General features: G+C 27.9%; 7 protein-coding genes across 8 annotated transcripts; 5 read left to right on the top strand and 2 right to left on the bottom strand.

Annotated features, from left to right (window-relative positions):
- Positions 1-1,807: 1,807 nt before the first annotated feature.
- OCT59_028721 (uncharacterized protein) lies at positions 1,808-2,608 on the top strand (the record flags this gene model as incomplete). 2 transcript variants are annotated; one of them, XM_066147502.1, is made up of 2 exons in its annotated part: positions 1,808-1,877; positions 1,944-2,608. In XM_066147502.1, 2 exons carry the CDS (start codon positions 1,808-1,810, stop codon positions 2,606-2,608), a joined length of 735 nt encoding a protein of 244 aa, XP_065994207.1. The 2 variants fall into 2 exon arrangements, with proteins under 2 accessions (XP_065994207.1, XP_065994208.1); XM_066147503.1 differs by lacking the exon at positions 1,808-1,877 and having other exon boundaries at positions 2,103-2,125; positions 2,188-2,608.
- A 226-nt stretch (positions 2,609-2,834) lies between these two features.
- On the top strand, positions 2,835-3,164 carry OCT59_028720 (uncharacterized protein; the record flags this gene model as incomplete). The annotated part of the gene is made up of 1 exon (XM_066147501.1): positions 2,835-3,164. The coding sequence occupies one exon, from the start codon at positions 2,835-2,837 to the stop codon at positions 3,162-3,164; it is 330 nt and encodes a 109-aa protein (XP_065994206.1).
- Positions 3,165-6,515: 3,351 nt separating this feature from the next.
- Positions 6,516-7,463, top strand: OCT59_028719 (uncharacterized protein; the record flags this gene model as incomplete). Its single annotated transcript, XM_066147500.1, has 1 exon — positions 6,516-7,463. The coding sequence occupies one exon, from the start codon at positions 6,516-6,518 to the stop codon at positions 7,461-7,463; it is 948 nt and encodes a 315-aa protein (XP_065994205.1).
- Positions 7,464-11,340: 3,877 nt separating this feature from the next.
- On the bottom strand, positions 11,341-12,006 carry OCT59_028718 (uncharacterized protein; the record flags this gene model as incomplete). Its single annotated transcript, XM_025331539.2, has 2 exons — positions 11,341-11,685; positions 11,842-12,006. 2 exons carry the CDS (start codon positions 12,004-12,006, stop codon positions 11,341-11,343), a joined length of 510 nt encoding a protein of 169 aa, XP_025186283.2.
- Positions 12,007-14,225: 2,219 nt separating this feature from the next.
- Positions 14,226-15,644, top strand: OCT59_028717 (uncharacterized protein; the record flags this gene model as incomplete). The annotated part of the gene is made up of 1 exon (XM_066147498.1): positions 14,226-15,644. The coding sequence occupies one exon, from the start codon at positions 14,226-14,228 to the stop codon at positions 15,642-15,644; it is 1,419 nt and encodes a 472-aa protein (XP_065994204.1).
- Positions 15,645-17,578: 1,934 nt separating this feature from the next.
- Positions 17,579-19,915, bottom strand: OCT59_028716 (uncharacterized protein). Its single transcript, XM_025313959.2, has one exon. The coding sequence runs from the start codon at positions 19,737-19,739 to the stop codon at positions 17,694-17,696; it is 2,046 nt and encodes a 681-aa protein (XP_025186282.2). The 5' UTR covers positions 19,740-19,915; the 3' UTR covers positions 17,579-17,693.
- A 574-nt stretch (positions 19,916-20,489) lies between these two features.
- OCT59_028715 (uncharacterized protein) lies at positions 20,490-20,909 on the top strand (the record flags this gene model as incomplete). Its single annotated transcript, XM_066147497.1, has 3 exons — positions 20,490-20,568; positions 20,653-20,821; positions 20,897-20,909. 3 exons carry the CDS (start codon positions 20,490-20,492, stop codon positions 20,907-20,909), a joined length of 261 nt encoding a protein of 86 aa, XP_065994203.1.
- Between the last annotated feature and the right edge of the window lie 919 nt (positions 20,910-21,828).

Raw genomic sequence — 21,828 nt, 5'->3', positions numbered from 1 at the left:
TCCGATCTTCAAATACTTAAATGACTCTAATCTGAATGAACTTTATTATTCAGTAGATTCAAAGCAAGACTCATTTTGGCCAATATTAGCAGAAAAAGGACGGCAAGGAGTATTCAAAAATAAAAAAGTTTTTGAAGGACTTTGTAAAGTTATGCTGGAAATAGCTAATCGTGAACAAAATAATAAAGGAAATCAAAATTTGCAATATACCGAAAACTTTGCAAATTTTACAACTATTTTGGCATCATTGGGAACAAGAGGATATGAACTGTTTAAGCAAAATTTAGCTGGACGTATACTTCGTAATATTAGGTAATTGTGCTTATTTTTGCAAATATAATACAATTTTATTCTGTATTATCATCTAACAATGTTTTATATAAGATTACATCATGCACAATCAGACGATGCAATTATTAATACAGAACTTTGTTATGAGAATATGGTGCGATTTAAAAGATTTGCCGATTCATTAAATTACAATGGCCCAGTTGCTGCTATGACAGATAACACTAAATTAAAAGAACGTCTTAGTTATTCAGCAACTTTAGGCTGTGTTATTGGATCAACTTTATCAACTTCAGAAACAAAAGCATCAAATTATAAAGAAATCATTGCAATTATTGATAAAATAAAGGTCAAAAATGCTATAGCAAAACAAGTTCGAGTTTATTTGCTCCAAGTATTTATTATTAATATTTTTTTCAATTATATTTTAAGTTAAATAAAACATTGATTTCTATTTTTTTATTTTAGATTCCTTTACCCAAAATCCCACCAATAGTTATTGGTTTAATTCCAAATAACAATAAAGAAAAAGCTGCAGACATTCTTACATATCATCAAAAAATTCTAGAATATGCAGCACAATTGAAAATTAATATTATTTCTTTTGGATCAGATGGAGCAGCAAATGAATTTAATTCGCAATCAATGCTAATTAATACATTAACTACAGAAAAAATTATTTTCGAAGATAAGCTATATAATATTAAGTTTATGTGTCCAGTTTTTCCTAATATTGGCCCAATAATTCGCATTCAAGATTCCAAACATGGGAAAAAAAGTGGTAGAAATGCATTATTCTCTGGTGCTCGATTACTTACATTAGGAACTGGAACTGCAAGATATGATCAAATACTTATGCTTAGTAAAATGCCTGATAGTGTATTATACAAGCGTGATGTAGAAAATGCAGATCGTCAAGATGACGGTGCTGCATACCAGATTTTTTGTTCATCATTCTTAAAACAAGTGTATAATCAAAATAAATCACAAGATCATAGTAAAGATGGTTTATTTATTTATCTTTTTATAATTGGTAAATATATTATTTATTTATATATAATTGTTTATAATTTTAATCGAAATTTACTTTTTTAGGTGAATTGATTGATGCATATCAAAGTCGTACAATTTCACATAATGAAAGATTACGAATGGCGATGTTAGCTTATTTTTTTCTTCATATGTGGAAAAATCATATTGAACACATTCAAAAAATTTATCCAAATATTATAGATATAAAAAAAAATTTTCTTGCTCCCCAAACTTTTAAAATATTTATCAGTTTGGCAGAATCATTAGTAAGTATTATTATTAATAATATTTGTTACATAATATTTAATATATTAATGCAAAATTGTTTTAGATTTTATTAATATTAGCATATCGGGATTATTATCCGTCAGTTCCACTATGTACATGGATTCATGGATCTGAACCATGTGAACATTTTTTTGGGCTGAGTCGGCAATTTCGTAATGATTTTACTTTTGGAGATTTAGTACAAAGTATTCCAAAAATTATGCATATGTTTCGAACTCATACTAATGCATCATTAGCAAAGATAAATGCTGAAAAAACTTCAGCTGAAGGTGAAAATAAAATTAGTTTTTTATATTTCTAATTATGCTTATTATTAATTTATTTGTTTATATTAGGTTATATAACAAATTATTACGAAGATACTATTGCTGATAATATTCATTTAACAATATATCCTACAGATGATGAAATACATTTGATTATTCATGAAGCTCATGAGCAAGCAATAGCTTTTGCCAAAGTTCTTGAATTTATCAGGTATAAAAATCTTTTTTATGATAGTACTTTTAATACACATGTATTAGCTTGTGAAAGTGATTTACTAGATGATGATTTGAATCAAGATCATGATGATTTAAGTCAAGATGATGATTTAAATCAAGATGATGATGGATTGGAAGAAATTAATAAAGCTGATTGTGAGTTAAATGAAATTAGCAAGGCCGCAGAGTTGGTTAGCACATACAATATTTTCAATTTAGAAAAAACTGATGATTTAGAACAAAGTCAAATAGATTATATATATGGTCAATCAGATAAAAAAATTATTCAAAAGAGTAGTGATATATTTCAAACGGGTGTTTTATCATCAGGAGAATTGGATATTTCATATTTAATTTCACAACGTCGTAAACATGAAGCTTATTCAAATCAAAGAATGGAAAGGATTTACGTGGCACATGATTCAGCTTTAAACCTTAATCCTAATAAGATTAATAATATAGTTGCTTTGGCTCAAAATGATGGCGCAAAAACTGGAAATTTAAGAACTAAAAGATAGCAAAATAGAACACGTTTAGAAGTATTGAAAAGATATCAAAATGCCCCAGGTAAAATTCTTGGTTATTGTTTGCAAATTTATATTAATTTATAATTTATAATTTATAATTTATTTAGCTTTGCCAAGCATTAGCGTTGCAAATATTACTTTGGAAAATCCCGCCAATCATGGTGGTTACGCATTTGCACTTTTGGGATCAAAAATTTGCCTTGTTCAATTTTTGGCTATGTATCATAAATTAACAAATTATCATTCTTATGTTGATAGTACTAGCTGTATTGATTCACTTTCTTATATTTCAGTACGTGTTTATATAGAACAGATTCCAAATATTTTTGGATGTTTTCCAATAGATGAACCAAAATATGTTTTGTTTTCACATATTCCTAGTCATTTGATCATTTATTATTTAGGAAATTGCGAAAATTTTACTGAAAATATGGAATTTTTAATTGTAGGAAAAAAAGAAATGGCAATCTATAATTTTTTTAATTCAGTTATAGATAAATTACAATTGATTATTGCTACAAAGTCAATTAATGATAATGCCGAATAAATTTAATATGAAATATAGTATTTTCTGTAAAAAAAAAAATTATTATTAAAGTCATATGATAAAAAAGGATATTTTCAATACGTATAAAGGTCATATGATAAAAATGTATATCAAAACGGCAAAAATTATGTATATTTCATTGAATTTTTAATTAGTACTGCGGATGTGACCTCTATTATAATTATCCGGGGTCCTCACCAGCCATAGTAAAAATGATTCGATAAACCGGATCACGTGATAATAGACCAATAAAATTTAAGTAACGTGATGCGGTAAATCTTAGTTTTAAGTCAGAGGTCATGAAAATGAATATAAAATATTTTTTATTGAGTATATAAGTAATATATAACTTCAGCCAGAATTTAAGATTTATATAATTCTGGCCAAAATTAAGATGAAAAAATTAAAATATAGTGTATATTAGTTTTATTAGCATGAAAAATTTTTTAAAATTCAGTATAATAGATTTTTAATATATCGAAATTTTTTCGCTATACCTACCGGATACTTGTACAATGTCGGAAATCACTTTGTTACGCCAAAATACAGCAAAAAAATTAATAAAAGAGTGAGAAGTGAAGATCTTAGAACTTCACGATGGAATTATGAAGGATAAATGTGAGTTTTAAAATAATTTCGAAACTAAATTTAGAAAGATGTTTTAATAACATTTTGTTCATCTTTCATAAGACACCAGCCCCATTTTTGTTACCAGTAGTGCTTCTAACGGAACGGGTCGACCCAGGTCATGTGACCCAACCCGACTTAAAAGCTCAGGTCAGGTTCAATAATTTTTATGACCCGGTGACCCGCATGACCCGACCTGGTTGACCCAAGTTATTGAACAAATACTAATTAATTATAATAAATGAATGACAACAAAGCTTCACAATATTACAAATCTATTAAATCTATTAAAATTTCATTAAGGTTTCATTATAATGCCGAAAAAATGGTGGTCGCTCATTTTTTTTCCTTTGAAAATTCTGGGATATCCGGTCAAACTATATTCGGGTCGGGTTTAGAGTCAAGACCTTTTCACTTTGGTCAGATCGGGTATATCTTTAAAACCCGACCTGACTTGACCCGTTAGGAGCACTAGTTACCAGAACCCCGGAGGTATGTTTCAGAATACTTTCAAAGACTCTTTTTTTAAAAAATATTTTAATACATAATAACCTTTATTTATTTATTTATTTATTTATTTATTTTTTTAGAAGAATGGCTCCCAATATAGGAATACAGAATTCTAGTAAGTTTCAGAAATTTTGAAAAAAATGTTATTAATAGAGTTAAAAGTACATTTAACATTATAGGAAAATTTATATCTATGTTTTTAGGTTTATTTATAGATTAGAATAATTTGTATGATTAGATTTAGGATAGAACAATTTAATATTTCTAAATAAAGTTTATAGTACATCAAACTTTAAAATAAATAAACTATAGCTTTACTGCAACTTTAATATTTGTTTACCATAACTTAAACATACATTTAATATAGTTTAAATATACATTTACTATATGTTTTCGATTTCAATACTATTTTTGCACAAGCTGGTTAATCCGGTGACGATTTCCTTAATATGCATCAACTTTGTACATATGATCCGCGTAAACTTATAATCAAGATTTGGTCACAATATGGTATTAAATCTTTACGATAAGTTCTATGATAAAGTTTTGATATAGTTACGATATAGTTTCGATTTTAAAGTTTCTGTAAAAGTTTATCTGATCGGGACAAGTCAATAACCCGACCCGACCCGTTCGGAGCTCTTATTTATTAAATAAAATAAATAAATAAAATATTTCATTAAATGTTGTACAGGCACAATTTCGCGCGGAGTATGACTTTACATCATATATACTTAATGAGATCTTTCGGGAAAAAACCCATTATTCCCAAATAAATGATAATCCCATGGAGCGTGTCACTCATTAAACATTAACTATTTTAAACATAACTATTTTAAACTAAAATTAGTAATTTCCCGGCTATCAATATGAGATCGGGAAATAAGTAAACGAAGATTCCCGGTCATTTATAAACTCAGCTAATCACTTGCAATTTTTAAAAATTAGTATGAAGGTGATTATGGGTGACACTTAGTGCGACAGAGGATTATTATTAACTCCCTCATAAATAAATTTTTTCGGGTGATCAATTTCAGAAAATTTTTTCTAAAATAGATGGCTTTTCTCCTGCGGAAGCTATGCTTTAAGGGAAGGGAAATTTGACGCACTACCGCGCAATTATTCTTTCTGACAAATCTACAATAGCCCTCATTTTCCCGATATAGATGTATATATATATATATATATATCTGGATAAAGCTTAGCCCTATAAAAAATTTTATCCGTTATTTCTGTAAAAACTCCATACGAATAAGTCTTTCACGGATTCATTCACGGAAATGTAAATAATTCGATAAATTCTGTAATATAAGGTTATTAATTCTAGAAATATGGGCCTTTTACGGAATATAAAAAGCGGATCGACTGTTTTTACAGATTAGGACTTTAAATTATTCATCAGCGAGTCACATGTGCCTGGCTCTTTACACCTATATTTCATTTATTCTGTAAGTTCCAATGGTCAATCAGAGAGATTTGTGTGGCTAATCCAGTTCCGGTTAATGAAATTTTGATTGGTTTTTTCTTATAATGCTAACGAAAAAGTTTACTTCTTTATTAGTAATGTATTTTGTATAAGCATTTATGAATTATTTCCGGAGGATTATCTTTAAATGAAATTTTTAAAGTTGTATTTTTATCAATATGGTAATATAATTTCGATCATTTGTAGATCTTATTTTATTTTTTATTTATTTATGTCAAGCAGGAAGCAATCGATATACTGTAAATCGGTCATTTGTAGATCATCGCTTTAATTAGAATTTCATAATACCGAATCCCGACGGTACTACATCACGTGATACAACGATTCATTTTAAGAAGAATCTTAAAAGCGTTAGTAAGTATTCTATAATGAAAAGAACTGAATAATAAGCTACTAATTTACTTAGACTATATAAATATTACATATGTACTCGTACTAATTTTAATCAGTGCAAAAGTTAAAAAAAAAAACAAAACAAACAAAATTTATTAATACAAGCCATTCCGCTATTACATTGTTATTTTTAATTATAATCCGGACGATTTAATATGAACATTTCATAAATAGAATGAATCTTTTCAAAGATGATCGTCAAATATTTTTTAAGATAAAAAAGCCCCAAAAAATTAAAAAATTATCTTCACTTTTCAAAACCAATCCTCCAATATATTTTATTTATTCATTTACAATATTTATTTTTTTATCTAATTAACTTTTATTAAAAAAAAATGAACAAAAAAATTATATTTTATCTCTTAACTGCATTGGTTGTGCTAATCTTCAAAACCGATTCAAGTTATTCACTTCCGACGATTCCTAAATATGATGAGAATTATTGGACATCAGAAAAAATGAAAAAAGCTAAACCTTTAACCACTAAAAATATTGGATTTAGAACAAGAAGTGGTGTCGAACCTATAAAAAATACAACTGACTCCTCTAAAGATGCGAAATCTATGCAACCTTTTGAGAGAAAATATGATACAAAAACTGGGGTAGCAAATGTAGATCAACCTAAAAATTTTCCCGTTGGAATGTTATTTATGAGCTTGAATGGTGAAGATTTTACTTGTACCGCTAGTGTAATTAATACTGATGATGGAAATATTGGAGCTACTGCAGCGCATTGTCTTTATAATCATACTGCTCAAGCATATTTTCAAAATGTAATGTTTTCTCCTGGATATGACAATGGACAACCTGGTCCACTTGGTAAAGTTCCTATCGCCAAGATGGCAATAACACCTGAATTTCTTAATAATGATGATAATGAATTTGATTGGGGCATGGTGTTATTTAATTTCAACATGGAAAATCTTCCATTAAAATATTATACGGGAGCTCTCGGTTGGGCATTCCAACTAGGAACCAATGTTCCAACAACTATTCAAGGTTATCCGAATGGAGGTAATCTTCCAAATTGTCCAAATAATGGACAGACTCTTTGTATGTGGCAAGGACAAACAATATTGTCAAATGATTATTATACCGTACGTGACTTAAATTTAGGAGAGGGTGCAAGCGGAGGTCCTCTTATAACACAATATGATCCAAATTTGAATTTGGGTCTTTTATATAGTAATTATGCTTCTTTCGATGAACTCAATGATCAATTACTTGGACCTATTTATGACGCAATAGAATTCCATGCATTAATAGGTGAACTTACACTTTAAATTATCATATATTTATTATTTTACTATATTTATTATTTTCTATTATGTCGCTATGGAAAACCAATAATAAATTTTTCTGTTTATACTTTTCAATTTTAACTTAATATGGCAGTTGAGTATAAAATTATAAATAAAAAAATATAAATATGATACTTTTTTCGTTCGATAATATACACTATACAGTTGAGTATAGTTTTGTTATCTAAATCATACTCAATATCAATTTATCACCATAATATACGCTTTGGTTAACTCGACACCACTCCTTTTCGTCTTACCAATTATTTTAACACGTGCAGAGCGTACATTATTCATAAAAGTTTTGTACACAACTTATGAAGTCATGTAAATTTAGTTTGATTAATGAGTATATAAATTTTGGGCCAGGCAATAAATCTTGTTTTATCATTTTATCATTTATTAAATAATCCTTTTAATTCTTTTAAGTTTTAATTGATATTTAAAAATAAAAAATTTACGTGTTGTTTTTTAGCTATAATTGTATTTAGAAGAATAATCTACCACAAAATCATACAACCATAAAATCATCAAAATTCTGACAAACCCAAACCCCATTGAAATAAAATCCCGATAGTCACAAATTCTGACAGTTAAAAAATCTTGACAGTCAAAATTAAAGTAAAAAATTATATAAATTTCCAATTAAGCATATAACTTTAAAAATGCAGTGACGCAGTAACAGGTTAATTTATTGTGAATTTTGTTAATACCAATGTAAATTGTTTGCAAATTTTATTAATAATAATGCAAATTAACTAACGTTATTATATTATTATTGAAAAATTAAAAGAAAAAATTTTTTATCTTAGTTAAAAGGATGATCACAATATATTACTAGGTTACTAAACTTATTCCTTATCTTCTAAAATTAGAAATAATTGAATTAAAAAAATAACTAATCTCAAATTCATCTGATGAATCTCAGTCAGGATTTTGATTGTCAGATTTTAGATCATCATGGTCGATATTATGGGTGTCAGGATTTTTGGGTCGTACAGTCCCTTATTAAACTTAAAAAAATATTTTTGTTACGATATTATGATTTTGGATCAGGAAGTGTTTCTTTCATACAGTGTATTTTCCCGATAGAAACCTATTTTACAGAATATTATTAGAAATGAGAATAACGACTAATCACTTAATATATAATACAATGTATACACTATATTAATTATACATTGAGCTCAGCACAAAGTTAACTTCCAACCAACGATTCAAACAAATTAGAAGTCTAATGAAAGGTTAAACACAGTATATATTTTATATTTGTGAAATTATTATAAATTTGTTAATTATTAATTTCATATATTTGTTACGTGAATTAATCCTAAGCGAGTATCCAAGATGGAATGCAATGACTAATCAACTGAATTTAAGTGGGTATCCTTAAAAAGGGGGATATCTTGTGCAGTGCTAGTATGTATGATGTCTATTAATCATCAGTATGTCATTTTATCAAAAATGTAGCGCAGTATCAAAGACGATAAATAATTCATAAAATAGAAAGTAAATGATGCTAACTATAAAAGGTCAAAATCCATATGATTACATTTCCTTATTTGATGGATCAATGATAAAATATACGTTGTAAAATGGGATATTATCGATAAAAAAATTAGAATTTCAAAACGTAAAATTAAAAATCAGTAAAATTCTAACTTCTCTTTTAGGATTAATTTTAAAATGTTACTCGTGATACAAATAAAGTATTTTTGCGTAAAAAAGCTTTTAACGATAACTTCATTTTTTATTTTTTTTTCATTCTGAAGAACGAGATAATTAATAAAGTACGTTTATTGTTTCATTTATTTTTTTTTTACTACAAATTTCTCAGCTGAGACTTTTGACAAATTAATTACTAATATATCGTCCTTTTTTATTCTTTACATTTCTCCTACTATGAATTGCACGATTTAGGACGTGGCCACCGTCATCTTGTAGTGCTGGTCCTATTGGAGATGATCTTTTTTATTGGCAAGCGATAATCACGGACCCTACTTTTTGTTAGTTTATATTAAAATTCATACAAATATATAAAAGATTCACTCAACTCTGTTTCTGCAACTTTGATTAGATACTCGGCGGTGTGTTTTTCTTTGCTATTTGTTTCCTAAAGATTATCCGTTTAAGCAACCAAGGGTGTATTTTTTTATACAATTTTGTATATTTAAACTGCATATTTTAATATTTGATGTTCATACTAAGTTAGCTTTACAACAAGAATATATCATCCAAATATCATCAATAATTGAAGTATAAGCCTGGATATTATAAGAGATCAATGATTACCAGTGCTTACTATTTCAAAAGATAAATCTTCTACATGATTGCTGCAATTCTTTTTATGTAAAAGAGTTTAATCAATCTTTTACTATTCAAGTACTATTGTTACTTTGTTCAATGATGACCGATCCAAACCCAGGTATGCTATTACACTATTATCATATTCGTCATTTTTCTTGACTAATTTTGCTGATTTTTATCAATATAAACCAATAATATTAATAGATGATCCCACTTGTACCTGAAATTGCTCATGTATATCAATGTTCATTTAATTATAGTAGTTATTTGGTCCGTTTAATATAAAAAACCAACCGTACTGTACTAGCTTTATAATATATATAGTATATATAGGACAAGTACTGGAAAAGTACGTTACGGACGTAATTTTTGGAAATTTTCGTAAACTCGTAAAATTGAATAAAACTTTACAGATGGAAATCGTTTCCTATTTTTTCAATTTCTCTTTTTGCAAGAAAAAAATTTCGTCTCGGTTTTTATTAGAAAAATTCAAATAAATTGGAAATCAATTTCCATTTTTAATTTATCTCTTTCTCTTCTTGTATATTTTGAAAAATTACCATCTTCTATTCTTTTATAAAAGTAGAATATTCAATATTTCATTTTAATTAATTAAAGCTACATTTATGGCCAAAAATTTCGGTTGATTCATTATTTTTTTTTGATTTAATCAGGATATTATTTAAGCATAGAGGAATAAGAATAAGCGTTTTAAAGATATGTAGTGATGACCATTTTTTTTTCATATAGACATATGGACCTTCATTTATCAAAAAAAAAAAACCATCAAATGCATCCTGTTAAAAAAATTATCTCAAAAAACAAAAAAAAAAGTTAAACAGATTCTATTAAAAAAGTAAAATAAAATTATGGTTCCTATCGAAAAAAAAATTATCAATTATTTCATCCATCTTAAGTAAACTTGTAGATAGGAAACATTCAAGTTTCGGTTCTATTATCAATATATCAGATTTAAATATAATTGTGCAACGCTGCCCCTCCAATAATTACCAACTTAAAGAGCTCCTAATACAAATTTTAATTTAAAATCATGAACTATGGCTTTGTATCATTCAAATCTTAAAACCAAAATTCTGGTGATAATAGTCTTAAAAAAAACAAGAAAGACAACGAAATTTTAACGGAAAAATTATTGAAATATACCGATAATAATGAAAAATAATTGAAACAAATGAAATAAAATACACTAAGTGAAAAAAAAGAATAAAACAAATTAAAAATAAACGAAGAAAACGTTATTGAAAAATATTAACCGACTTCGACTCAAAATGCCTGTAATTAAAAAATTTTCCGGCATGCTTCGTAGAATAATGCATATGTTGGAAGTATTGTGGAAATGAGTAATTGTGGATATGAGTATCTTATAGGTACGGAGTATATGATTGTGGATATGGATATGAGTGATCTTATAATGGAAATGGTATTTTAAAGAATAGAATTTCGTTAATTTTTTGAAGTTTATTGTCAAAACTTATCAAAATAAGGGAGGTAAACCTGTAGTATTTGCATTTATTTTTTAATTAGCTTTATATTATTGTGTACCTTTATTTAAAATTTTATATACTTCTTCAATATCGGGTCTTAATTTTGGTTCATCATCCCAACATTTTTGATAAAGTTGTTGATATTTTAGGGGTGTACCCTTAATTGGTTCTTCTCTAAGATTGTTATAACTGATGTGAATAGCTAATATATTTCGATTACTTCGATAATCGTGAAAAGGAAGACTCCCACTTGAAATTTCCCATAATAAAACACCTAAACTATAGATATCAGACTTCTTATCTTTTTTATACTTGATATTTTTAATACATTGTGGTTCAATATATTCGTACATCCCCATTTTATTACCCATTGAACTAAGTTGTAATTTCTGCTAACTTTTTAGATAATCCAAAGTCTGCAATTAACAATTTTCCATTATTCACTAATATATTTTTTGAGTGCTATAAAATGATTAAACAAGTATTTATTAAAATTATCATCAAAACAAAATCACAAACAAAATACTATAAAATTAATACTCCTTTACCAAGTCTCTATGGATTATTTCTTTGGAATGTAGAAATTTCAATCCATTAGTAATATCCAATGCCATTTGAATTTTATGATTCCATTCCAAAGAAGCAAAATTATTTCTCAAATAATCTCTTAAATTTCCTTCATTTGCATATTCCAACACCAAAATATAAGACATTGAATCTATTAATTTAAATATAAATAAGTTATATTGAACTGTATAAATAAATATTTTAAAAAAAAATCTTAAACCATTTGTTACTCCCAGAAAATGATTGATGTTTGAATGATAATCAATCTCACGAAGGAGTTTTAGCTAAAAAAAGAAGAAAAATTTGATAAAACAAAATGGATTTAATTAATATGTGCTGTATATAACAAGTTAATACTGTATACTATACAACATAAACGATTCCTACCTCCTTGACGAACTCTTCGTTAACCTCGTTAAGCTTCTCTTTTGAATTATCATTAAAAATAATTTTTAGTGCGACCAATCCCCTGTTAGTCAAATTTGCTTTAATCACTTTACCGAAACTTCCTCTACCAATTTCATCAAAATGACTAAATTTATCATATTATTCAAAATAATGAATACACTCATTTTTTATCTTTTCCTCAATCCATTCTATTACCGAAGTCATTTTGTCATATAATTATAATAGTGAGTTTATTTATTTCTTTTTTTAAAAAAAAAATTTTTCTCTGCGTTAGGTAAGTAGCATTATGCATACATGATACAACTATGCATGCACAGATGATGAATTTGTATTTTAGTCGATATGTCGTGTTTGGTCTACTGCATTGATCAACTGTATATTTCCTAATTTTAGGTAATTTTAGCTTGGCCTAATTTCATTCGAATATTATTTACCTCGCTTAATAGTATAAATTACATATGCAACAATGTACTGTACATTATAACATTTAGAATCTGTAAATAAATCGAACATCTCATTTGTATATTAGAAAATCATCAAGTTTTTGACTTTGTTATGACTTTTAGGGATAATTATTCAATTAGTTTGTTGCTTCATTTATAAAAAGTGAACATTTTAAATCTAACTGTAACAACCTGTTTCGTTGAAACAGAAACATATACTGCATATTTAGGAAATTAGCTATTACATAATAAAAATTTTACTATATTAAATATTATAAATTATAATATTAAATTAAAAAATATTTGAAGATAAGTAATAATTATACTAATTATTTAAAAAATATAATTTAAAAAATTATTATTTTTATTTTATTTATTTATTTTTTTGGCTGGATAATCATAAACTAAAAGAACCATATAAAATATATTATTCAAATAGAAATATATATAATATATTTATTTCAACAAAAAAAAAATTAGGAAAAAAAGAAAAATAACCAAGAAAATAAATTATTAAAAAACCGTGCACCGCAGTATCGATTCCGAGGAGAATTAAAACTATACAGATTATATAAAGGGAAAAAAAATTAAAATCCGAAAAAAATTTAAAATACTAAATATTAAAATATTAAAAACAAAAACATTTGGTTTAAAGAAAAAAAAATGAAAAAAAATAAATTTGAAAAAAATTTCGGGCTGATTAAAATTTTTTTTAACAAATCAACGTTCGATTCGGCCGATCGTATCATCGAATGGAAATATGATTAATAAACTAATCCTTTTTTCGTTAGTATTAAATTACACACAGAATAGATCAGGTGCAGACATATCACGCGTTTACATGTTACAGATTGTTACACCATTTAGATTATTTATCATCAAATTTCTTAAAATAATTATCTATCTAGTGATGGTGATGTCTACAGTAAAGGTCTCAATGATATAAACTGTATCAGTAATAAAATTATTTTCATAATTTTTGCTATGATTGTTAACATGTAAACAATTACCATTCATACACAATGAACCCAACCAAAATTAAATCCACTATAATTCAACATGGCATGAGATTTATTTACTACCCGATTCATTTTCATATTTTGAGTATCTTCACATCTTCAAATGAAAAATAAAATTACCTGATGCATTGTAAAATCGATAACTGTAAGCATTGTTACCAGTATAATTATCTCCAAATGAACTAAGCCCGATAGAACTGTATTTGTATTTTCAACTTTAATTAATGTTAATACTCATTTTTTTCGAAACAATTCACTGCTAACCACGATAAATAAGTTCAATCTTATGTATTGAGTCATTTCTAGTACGAGTATACAATTAATTATTTTTGCAAGCTCTTGTTAGTTCTAGGTGGTGACGTAAAGGAATAAAAGATCAGATTGATAATGCAGATCATGTGTAATTTCGACAAATTCTTTTTCATAATAATTAATTCTGACATTATTTGCTTAATATAAGAACCTAAATACCTTTCTTATTTTTTATTAAATAAAATGGCCTTTCAACTTCCTATTGATTGTCTTATCAAAATTTTAGAATGTTTAGAAGATGACAAAGTTACTTTATATTCATGCTTACTAGTAGATCGTCTTTGGTGTAGAATTTCTGTTGAAATTTTATGGAGGTACATTTTGAATCCTGGAAAAAATATACCATATAAACAATTTAAAACTCTAATCAATTTACTCCCTAAAGAATCAAAAGATTTAATACGTAATTGGAGAATTTCCATCCCAAATTCAACTTCAAAATCTCCATTGTTTAATTATGCATCATTTTTAAAAGTTCTTTCAATTCCATATATATTATATGTTAATAGCTTTTATAATAGTATTTATGATGAAACTTATATACCAACCATTTTGATAACAGAAGAAATATTAAAAATGTTTATGGAACAAACTCCTTCTTTAAAAAGGTTAGATTTTTGTTCAAAAAATGAATTTTCTTGTGATGAAATTTATAATGGTTTTGAGCGTATTCCAAGTTTTATTCTTAATCTTCCTGGAGCAAAAGATTGTTTAAAAAATCTTTCAGAATTAAAATGTAGCACCGACGTTAACATTAATTCTGATTTTCTTTGTAAACTATCTAGCATATGTCACAATATACAATTACTTGAAATACATTTATGTTATTATACTCAAAATGATGGGTTAGAAGATTTAATTTTATCACAAAATAATTTGAAATCTTTATCATTTATAAAACATTACCGGAATCATAATTATAATTACGATGATAATGATAAACAATGGTCAAAGATAGTATCTTCATTAAAACCACATTCAAGTACAATAACGAATTTATTATTTGAATATAGAAATGCTGACTTTAAAGAATTGCAACATATTACTTTTCCACACTTACAAATTTTAACATTAGTTAATTGTCCAGTAGAAGTTAATATGTTAATTAATTTCTTAGAAAATAATGGAAAGAGTTTGAAAGAATTATATGTGAATGAATGTAATAATTCATTAAATTTAACTATAGCTGAATTTTGTCCAAATTTAAAATCACTATATACTAAATTTCCAAAAAATGGAACAGAAATACTAGAAGCAATTTTTAAGAATTGCCAACAATTAGATAGTATTGAAACTATTTGTGATGATTCATATATAGGAGGAAAAATAATTTTAGAAATTGTTGTTAAATATTCACCAAAAAATTTTCGTGAACTAAAATTACTAATATTACGTAGTCATGAGAAATTAAGTTCAGAAGATTTGCAATTATTTTTTACTGGTTGGGAAGCTCGTATACCACAAAATCCGATTTCATTAATCATTAGTTATGATAATAGCTTTGAGATAGATATTAATATTGATGAAATAATAACAAAATATAAAAAGATTATAAAAAAATTTAAGATCAAGAAAAAGTTTTTCTTAATTTATAGTTTCTAAATTTTAAGAATTTATTACACTTTCAAAGAATTCATTACACTTTACATTCATGAGTAAATCACAAAATGTAAACTTAAATATTAAACTAACTAATTAGTGTGGTTGAAATATCTGATTTCATTAACTATTAAGCAAAAAATTGAGAATTTTGTACATGTATTCTATTTTTCGCATATTCTATTTTTGCGACAATAAAGATTGGATAATTATAATAGACGAAAAGTGAGCTTAGTCCTGCGTGTAAAAGTAACCCATAATAAATAAAAGCTACGTAATTCAATTTTCAAGTTCATCCTTTCTCATGGCCAACTTGTTTTCCAGAGTATTTGACAATCACTGCTCTTAATAAGAATTTCATGAAGAAAATACCAAATGGTTGTTTTAGTAAATTTAGATCTTTGATCTAAATTAGCCAAAGTTGTGCTCATCGTTAAATTTATTTTTATCTAATAATTTTCGGTCAAAAGATCATCAATTCCACATCTCCGGAAGTTGGCAAATTCAGAGAAACAAAATCGAACATAACACCGATAATTTTTTAATAATAAAATTTATGAAGTAAAGAAAATAAATATTTGGGATAGTAACTTAGAATAATATGAACCTTTTAAAAGGATTTGTGGCATCGTTCATGCTGAAAAGATAGGAGGTTATTAATGGCCAGCTGAAACAATGATTAGAATTAATATTTATGCTATTCATAATAATAAAGAATATTGGAAAATTCTGATAAATTTAATTCTTATACATTTTGAAAGCTTAATCCGTAACGGCATACTCATTATATATCATTATTGATGTTTTTTAAACTTTTACAAACACGTAAATGCAAGATTTAACGAATAAAAATATAATATTTTAAAACCTTTCAATTATTATAATGATAGCAAATTTATTATTGTGTGGCGCAGTCCTTTTTTAACTTTTCTTAGTTACACTAGGATGTTTTATATATTTTACATTGGCGCTGAAATCATGCTATAAAAGTTTGAAAAAAGATTGACCTAGTTGACATTAGCTTTGGGCCAGTGAGTTTTTCGTTTTCTTGCTTAAGGTGTCAAAAAGAGATTTTCTTGGAATTATGAGGCACAAAATGCAGGCATGGATTTATCAACAGTTTTAATGTCGGGAAATTGGACAAGTAACACCACTTTTCAAAGGTTTTACCAAAGGGGTGTACGCGTTATGTTAGAAAAGAATAGGGCAAATTTTAAAGGAAGCCCTTTCTTGATTCCCTTTATTACTTTAGAATTTTTTATGCATTTTATTTTCTTTACAAAAATTTATTAATATATAGAATTTTAGACTAGAAATTTTTAGAACAATATTTTAATTATTAATGATTTTAATTCTACTCCGCAGTTGCACGTGATTATATTTGTCCCGAAGTTATGAGATTGATTTTAGCAAATGTACGAGTTTACGAAGTACATTTGTAAATCAATGAGTAACGTAGGGACAAATATAATCACGTGCCCGCCCTTACCCACCCATGACAACTATAACAAAAAAGGCCTAAAGAGGATAAGCCACGGGGGGTACTGATATTTATACTTAATGATGACGTAATTATTTGTATATATTGTTTTTATTCTTTGTTTTATTTATTTATTTATTTTATGTGAAGACGGACAGACTATTAACAGGACATAAACGTAACCGTGCTATCCTACTTCTAGCTATCATCCCCCCGAAGACGGACCCGAACTTCTTTAAATCCAACGAACCAGAATGATCCCCTCCCCTACCAGAAAGGAACCAATGAACCGAAAGAAAAAAAAATGATAAAGGACACTGACTAAATATTAAGAAGTTGTGGCAATCTACACATTATAAATAGCAAAATGCAATTTATTGACGAGCATAAATCCGTATTTTTCTTTCAACCACAAGGGTTGCCACCTGTAAATACTGTAAGAGGTGGAATGATTTACACTATTTTAAGTTGTGAAAAATCTAACGTAAAAAAAGAACTAAAATGCTAAAAAGCATGTACAAAAAGAAACTAGTATATGTATAAGTGGTTATGTTAAAATGACTAACGAGTACTTAAGTAGTACGAGTAGAGGAACTGTTTTCTAAATCCTTTGAATCGGATAATATACAAACCTTTTTATCTACATGATAGCCATAGTGAGTATCTAAATTGCCATTATCTCTGGCCCTTCGTTTAAGCGGTCGATCGTCCATGATAGCACAAGGCTGATATGCCAAACTATAGTCTTTCTTATAGTAATTCATGTAAAAAATATTTTCATCATTCCTAACCCAACGACGTAAGACTTCTAAGATTTCAGTATCTTCCTGTTTTTTCCGTTCAAATTCTTTTAATTTTTGTAAGTGACGCTTTTCGCGTTTTTTGCGTTCGCTGTTTTTAATCGGTCCAGTTATAACTGGTAATTCAGGAGGTACTGACGATGAAATCTCTAATAATTTCATTTCATATTCATGTATGTGGTCTGTGACTTGCATTATAGCGCTGCAAAGATTACGCCGATATTCGCCTTGATCGGGGGTAGTTTCCCATTGTATTCCAGCATTGATTTTTTCTTGTAGATGTTTTGTCCTTGATACGTATTCATCATAAATTACTTTCATGAAGGCTAACCATCCATCACTGCCGACTGCAAGCGGTTGTAAATTCTTTTTCCGGATTTTACCACGAGAAGGTTGATTAAAGCGGCCTCCTTCGTAAATATCATATGGAGGAATTAAAGGAATGTAATGTTCAGGTACATTCTCCCAAATGTTTGTATTGACTGGGGATATAGAATTAGCCGTCGGTGTAGGTGCGACAGAGCTATCATTGCAAATCGGTTCCACTATAGCAGGTACAGGTACGATCCTTGGTTTATGAAAAGGGATCGGAAAGGTATAATAACCTTTTGTCGGTACGACAAATCTTTTCTTGTATCGAAGATGTTTAATGGGAGTGATAAAGCTTTGATTTTCTTGGAACAATAATTTGTGATGTCGTGCAACATGGAGTTTATCATCCGGTAGTGCATTGTCGTCCAATTTGGCGTTGTGAAAAGTGTGTCTAATCAGAGCATTAAAACGTGCTTCTTGTCTTTTCTTTACCTTTGGAGAAGAACTGGGAGTGAATTGAAGATTCCCATAAGATTTGCCATAAATAAAATCAAATCCTTTTGTAGCGACGACGTTAGGATTATATGCGTGGTATGATGTGGTGAAAGAGATACCCAATCGGTTCGAAAAGTTCTGATGAAATTTCTTTTTAGTCCATCTGTTGTAGAGGCGAGATGCGTGGAAATCTTTGAATGTTTTGCAACGACTAAAGTCAGGAATTTTGTTATCCTTCGAGATACAGTATAGAACTAGATTCTTATGGTGGATGATACAGGCATGACGATCATGTGACATTGTAAAAGGGACCGGGATGGAGCAAGTCGCAGTAGTATTGGGAAGTAAACCTATTGTGTGAGTGTGATTGCATGGGAGGTAAATTCCAAAATAAAATCTATATTTTTTATACAAGAAATTAAAAAAAGTTTTAGTCATGTGGTTATTTTTGTCTTTTTTCTGGGCACGTGATCTTATAAAATCCAAACGCTCCAATAGTTTTTTACGAATAAGTGTAAAAAATTTTTCTTGCAATTTTCGAGGAATAACTTTTTGTGTTGAAAAAAAGTGCGTGAGCTGTTTCGATATTTGAAATTTGAAATTAGGGAGTCGGCTCGTGGAATCATGATTAATCGGGTTAGAGGACATATGATAATCATTTGTGTAAATCTTCAATTGAAGTTGATTGGTGTCTGGTAAATGATCAACCAGCTCAAAAAAGAAACTTTTTAAGCGCCTAAAATTGTAAATCTTGTTATAACCGGCTCTATGGTGTGGAGTCACGTGGAACTTCTCGTATTTTGTAGAAAAAATATAAGTTTTGTTAGGTGAAGAGAAAGGCCTAATATCATCAAAGTCGTTATGAAATGAAGGTGTATCCGATAAAGTGTTATCAATAGGAGGTACTGTTTGTAAAGTATCATGGTTGAAAATGAAATCATTAGGACCAGCAGGTGTATAGTCGTATCCGGGTGCAAGAGCAAAATCGTCGGCTCTTGGAAAATAAGACATAACCAACCCTTAAATATGGGTATAGTAAGAACAATAAAGCCTCGTCTTATGCCCGAGGCGCCCTTTAGGGCCTCTTCCCTTTGGTTGTTTCAAATAGAAACTTAAAAAAAATGAACTTGCGCAAAATTACTGCGGAAAATAACTGAAATGAAGAAAAAGGGGAAGAGTTTTCTCAGTAAGGGTTTTATTGTTTTTATTCTTTGTATTACTTTACTTGCGCAACAATAATAAAAGGCCGATTGCACGTGATTATATTTGTCCCTACGTTACTCATTGATTTACAAATGTACTTCGTAAACTCGTACATTTGCTAAAATTTTTTTTGAAAATAATAAGGAGGATTAAGAATCTGTCTAGGAATAAAGTTAACAATGATTGAATTAGTTTGTTTAGTAGCTTTATTATTTGAAAATATGAAATTGATTAAGTAGATATAAAGCTTCTGTAAAAACTGAATCAGGTTTGTACTTAATTATTGGTTGAAATTAAATTAAGAAATTAATATTTCATGAGTATTAAATTGATTAATAGATAATTTTAATTAAATTAAATTCTTTTATCATGTATATATGAATTTGACATTTATCAATTTTTTTTATTTTTTTTTGATTGTATTATTCAGGAAAACTGTACCGACTGTACGTCCAGATGACAAGGTTATGTAATGTGCTCTGATTAAAACATTTTTATTTATCGTTATGTTATCATATTTTATATATTTAGTATTTTATATATTTATTATTTGTACGCATGATAAATTTTAGCATAACCAACACATACAAAAACTTTACAAAAACAACGATAACAAGGGAGCCACCCTGCCAAACAGGTCAAGTAACGTCCTCTTTTCTTGGCTCCCAACTCTTTTACAACTATTCAAACCCTGCTTTTACACATTTTCGTTCTCGTCCAGGCTGTAAAGTTTCACGTGATAAACTTGATCTACGTGGATATTACTATTGGACATCACACATATCGATATACATCGCTAAACAGAAGAAATATAGGGAACGTGATACTTGCTATGACAAATTATTTCGATTATTTCGTTTTATGATTTCTCCTCCAAAATACGCCCCAAAGTAGGTGTTTTATTCTTAAAGGTTTAACTTTGTCACCCAAGAACAAATAAAACGCAACCCTCTTTTTATCTACAGTATATTAGCGTAGAAGAGAGGTTGAAGTGATCAGATTAAAAAACATCAATTTTGACGTGCTTAATAGAAAACATTTTTTTTTATTAATTTTAATTAAAAAACGTCAATTTTGTAAAAATTGTCAATTTTGACGTTTTTTTTTTAATTGAAAAAACGTTTTTTTTATTGATTTTAATTAAAACCCATCGATTTTGACATTTTTAACATTTTTAATTAAAAAAAGTCAATTTTGACATTTTTTAACCTCCTATTACTTCTCATTATTCCATACTTTTCGCCTCCCATTATTTTCTATTACATCTTTTCATTTTCCATTATCTCTTTTTCTCTCCTGTTTACTTCCCATCATTTCTTTTTTCCTCTCATCGCTCCTTTTCGTCTCCCATCACTCCTTGCCTCTTCATCTTCTCATCACTCCTTTCATCTCCCGTCACTCCTCTTCATCTTTCCATCAATCCTTTTCGTCTTCCATCACTTCTCTTCATCTCCCATCATGTCCTAGTATTTCTCCTTTTTGTTTCCTATCATTACTCCCTTTCATCTTCTATTATTTTCCATTACTCCATTGTTATTTCATTTTTTTATTGGCATATTTCTCCTTGGTCATTGTAATTTACTTATCTTTTTATTTTTTGTTATTGTTTCTTTTATTTGTATCACTTTATTAAAAATACAGTGATTTTTTTCTTTAAAATCGTAAATGTGTGACTTAAATTTTAATATTTATAAATAAAATTTCATTAGATAAGATTATTTTGAATAAATATGTTTGCAAAAAATTTTTTAAAAATATCTTTTGCGATAAAAAAAAAATCAGCTGTCAGCCGATCAATAAATTTACTCTATATATTGTACATCATGTGACATATTTGAAAAAAAAAATCCAGGCGACAATCACCCAGGCGACGTTTAACAATTCCCTTAAATTTTTA

Source organism: Rhizophagus irregularis, chromosome 8, assembly GCF_026210795.1.
Source record: "Rhizophagus irregularis chromosome 8, complete sequence".
Classification (NCBI taxonomy): Eukaryota; Fungi; Glomeromycota; class Glomeromycetes; order Glomerales; family Glomeraceae; genus Rhizophagus; species Rhizophagus irregularis.
This window is presented reverse-complemented; position numbering and strand designations above follow the sequence as displayed.

What these genes read in the sequence shown, in the direction of transcription:
- OCT59_028716 (XM_025313959.2), bottom strand. Translation starts at nt 19,739, where the DNA reads ATGTCTTATTTTCCAAGAGCCGACGATTTTGCTCTTGCACCCGGATAC.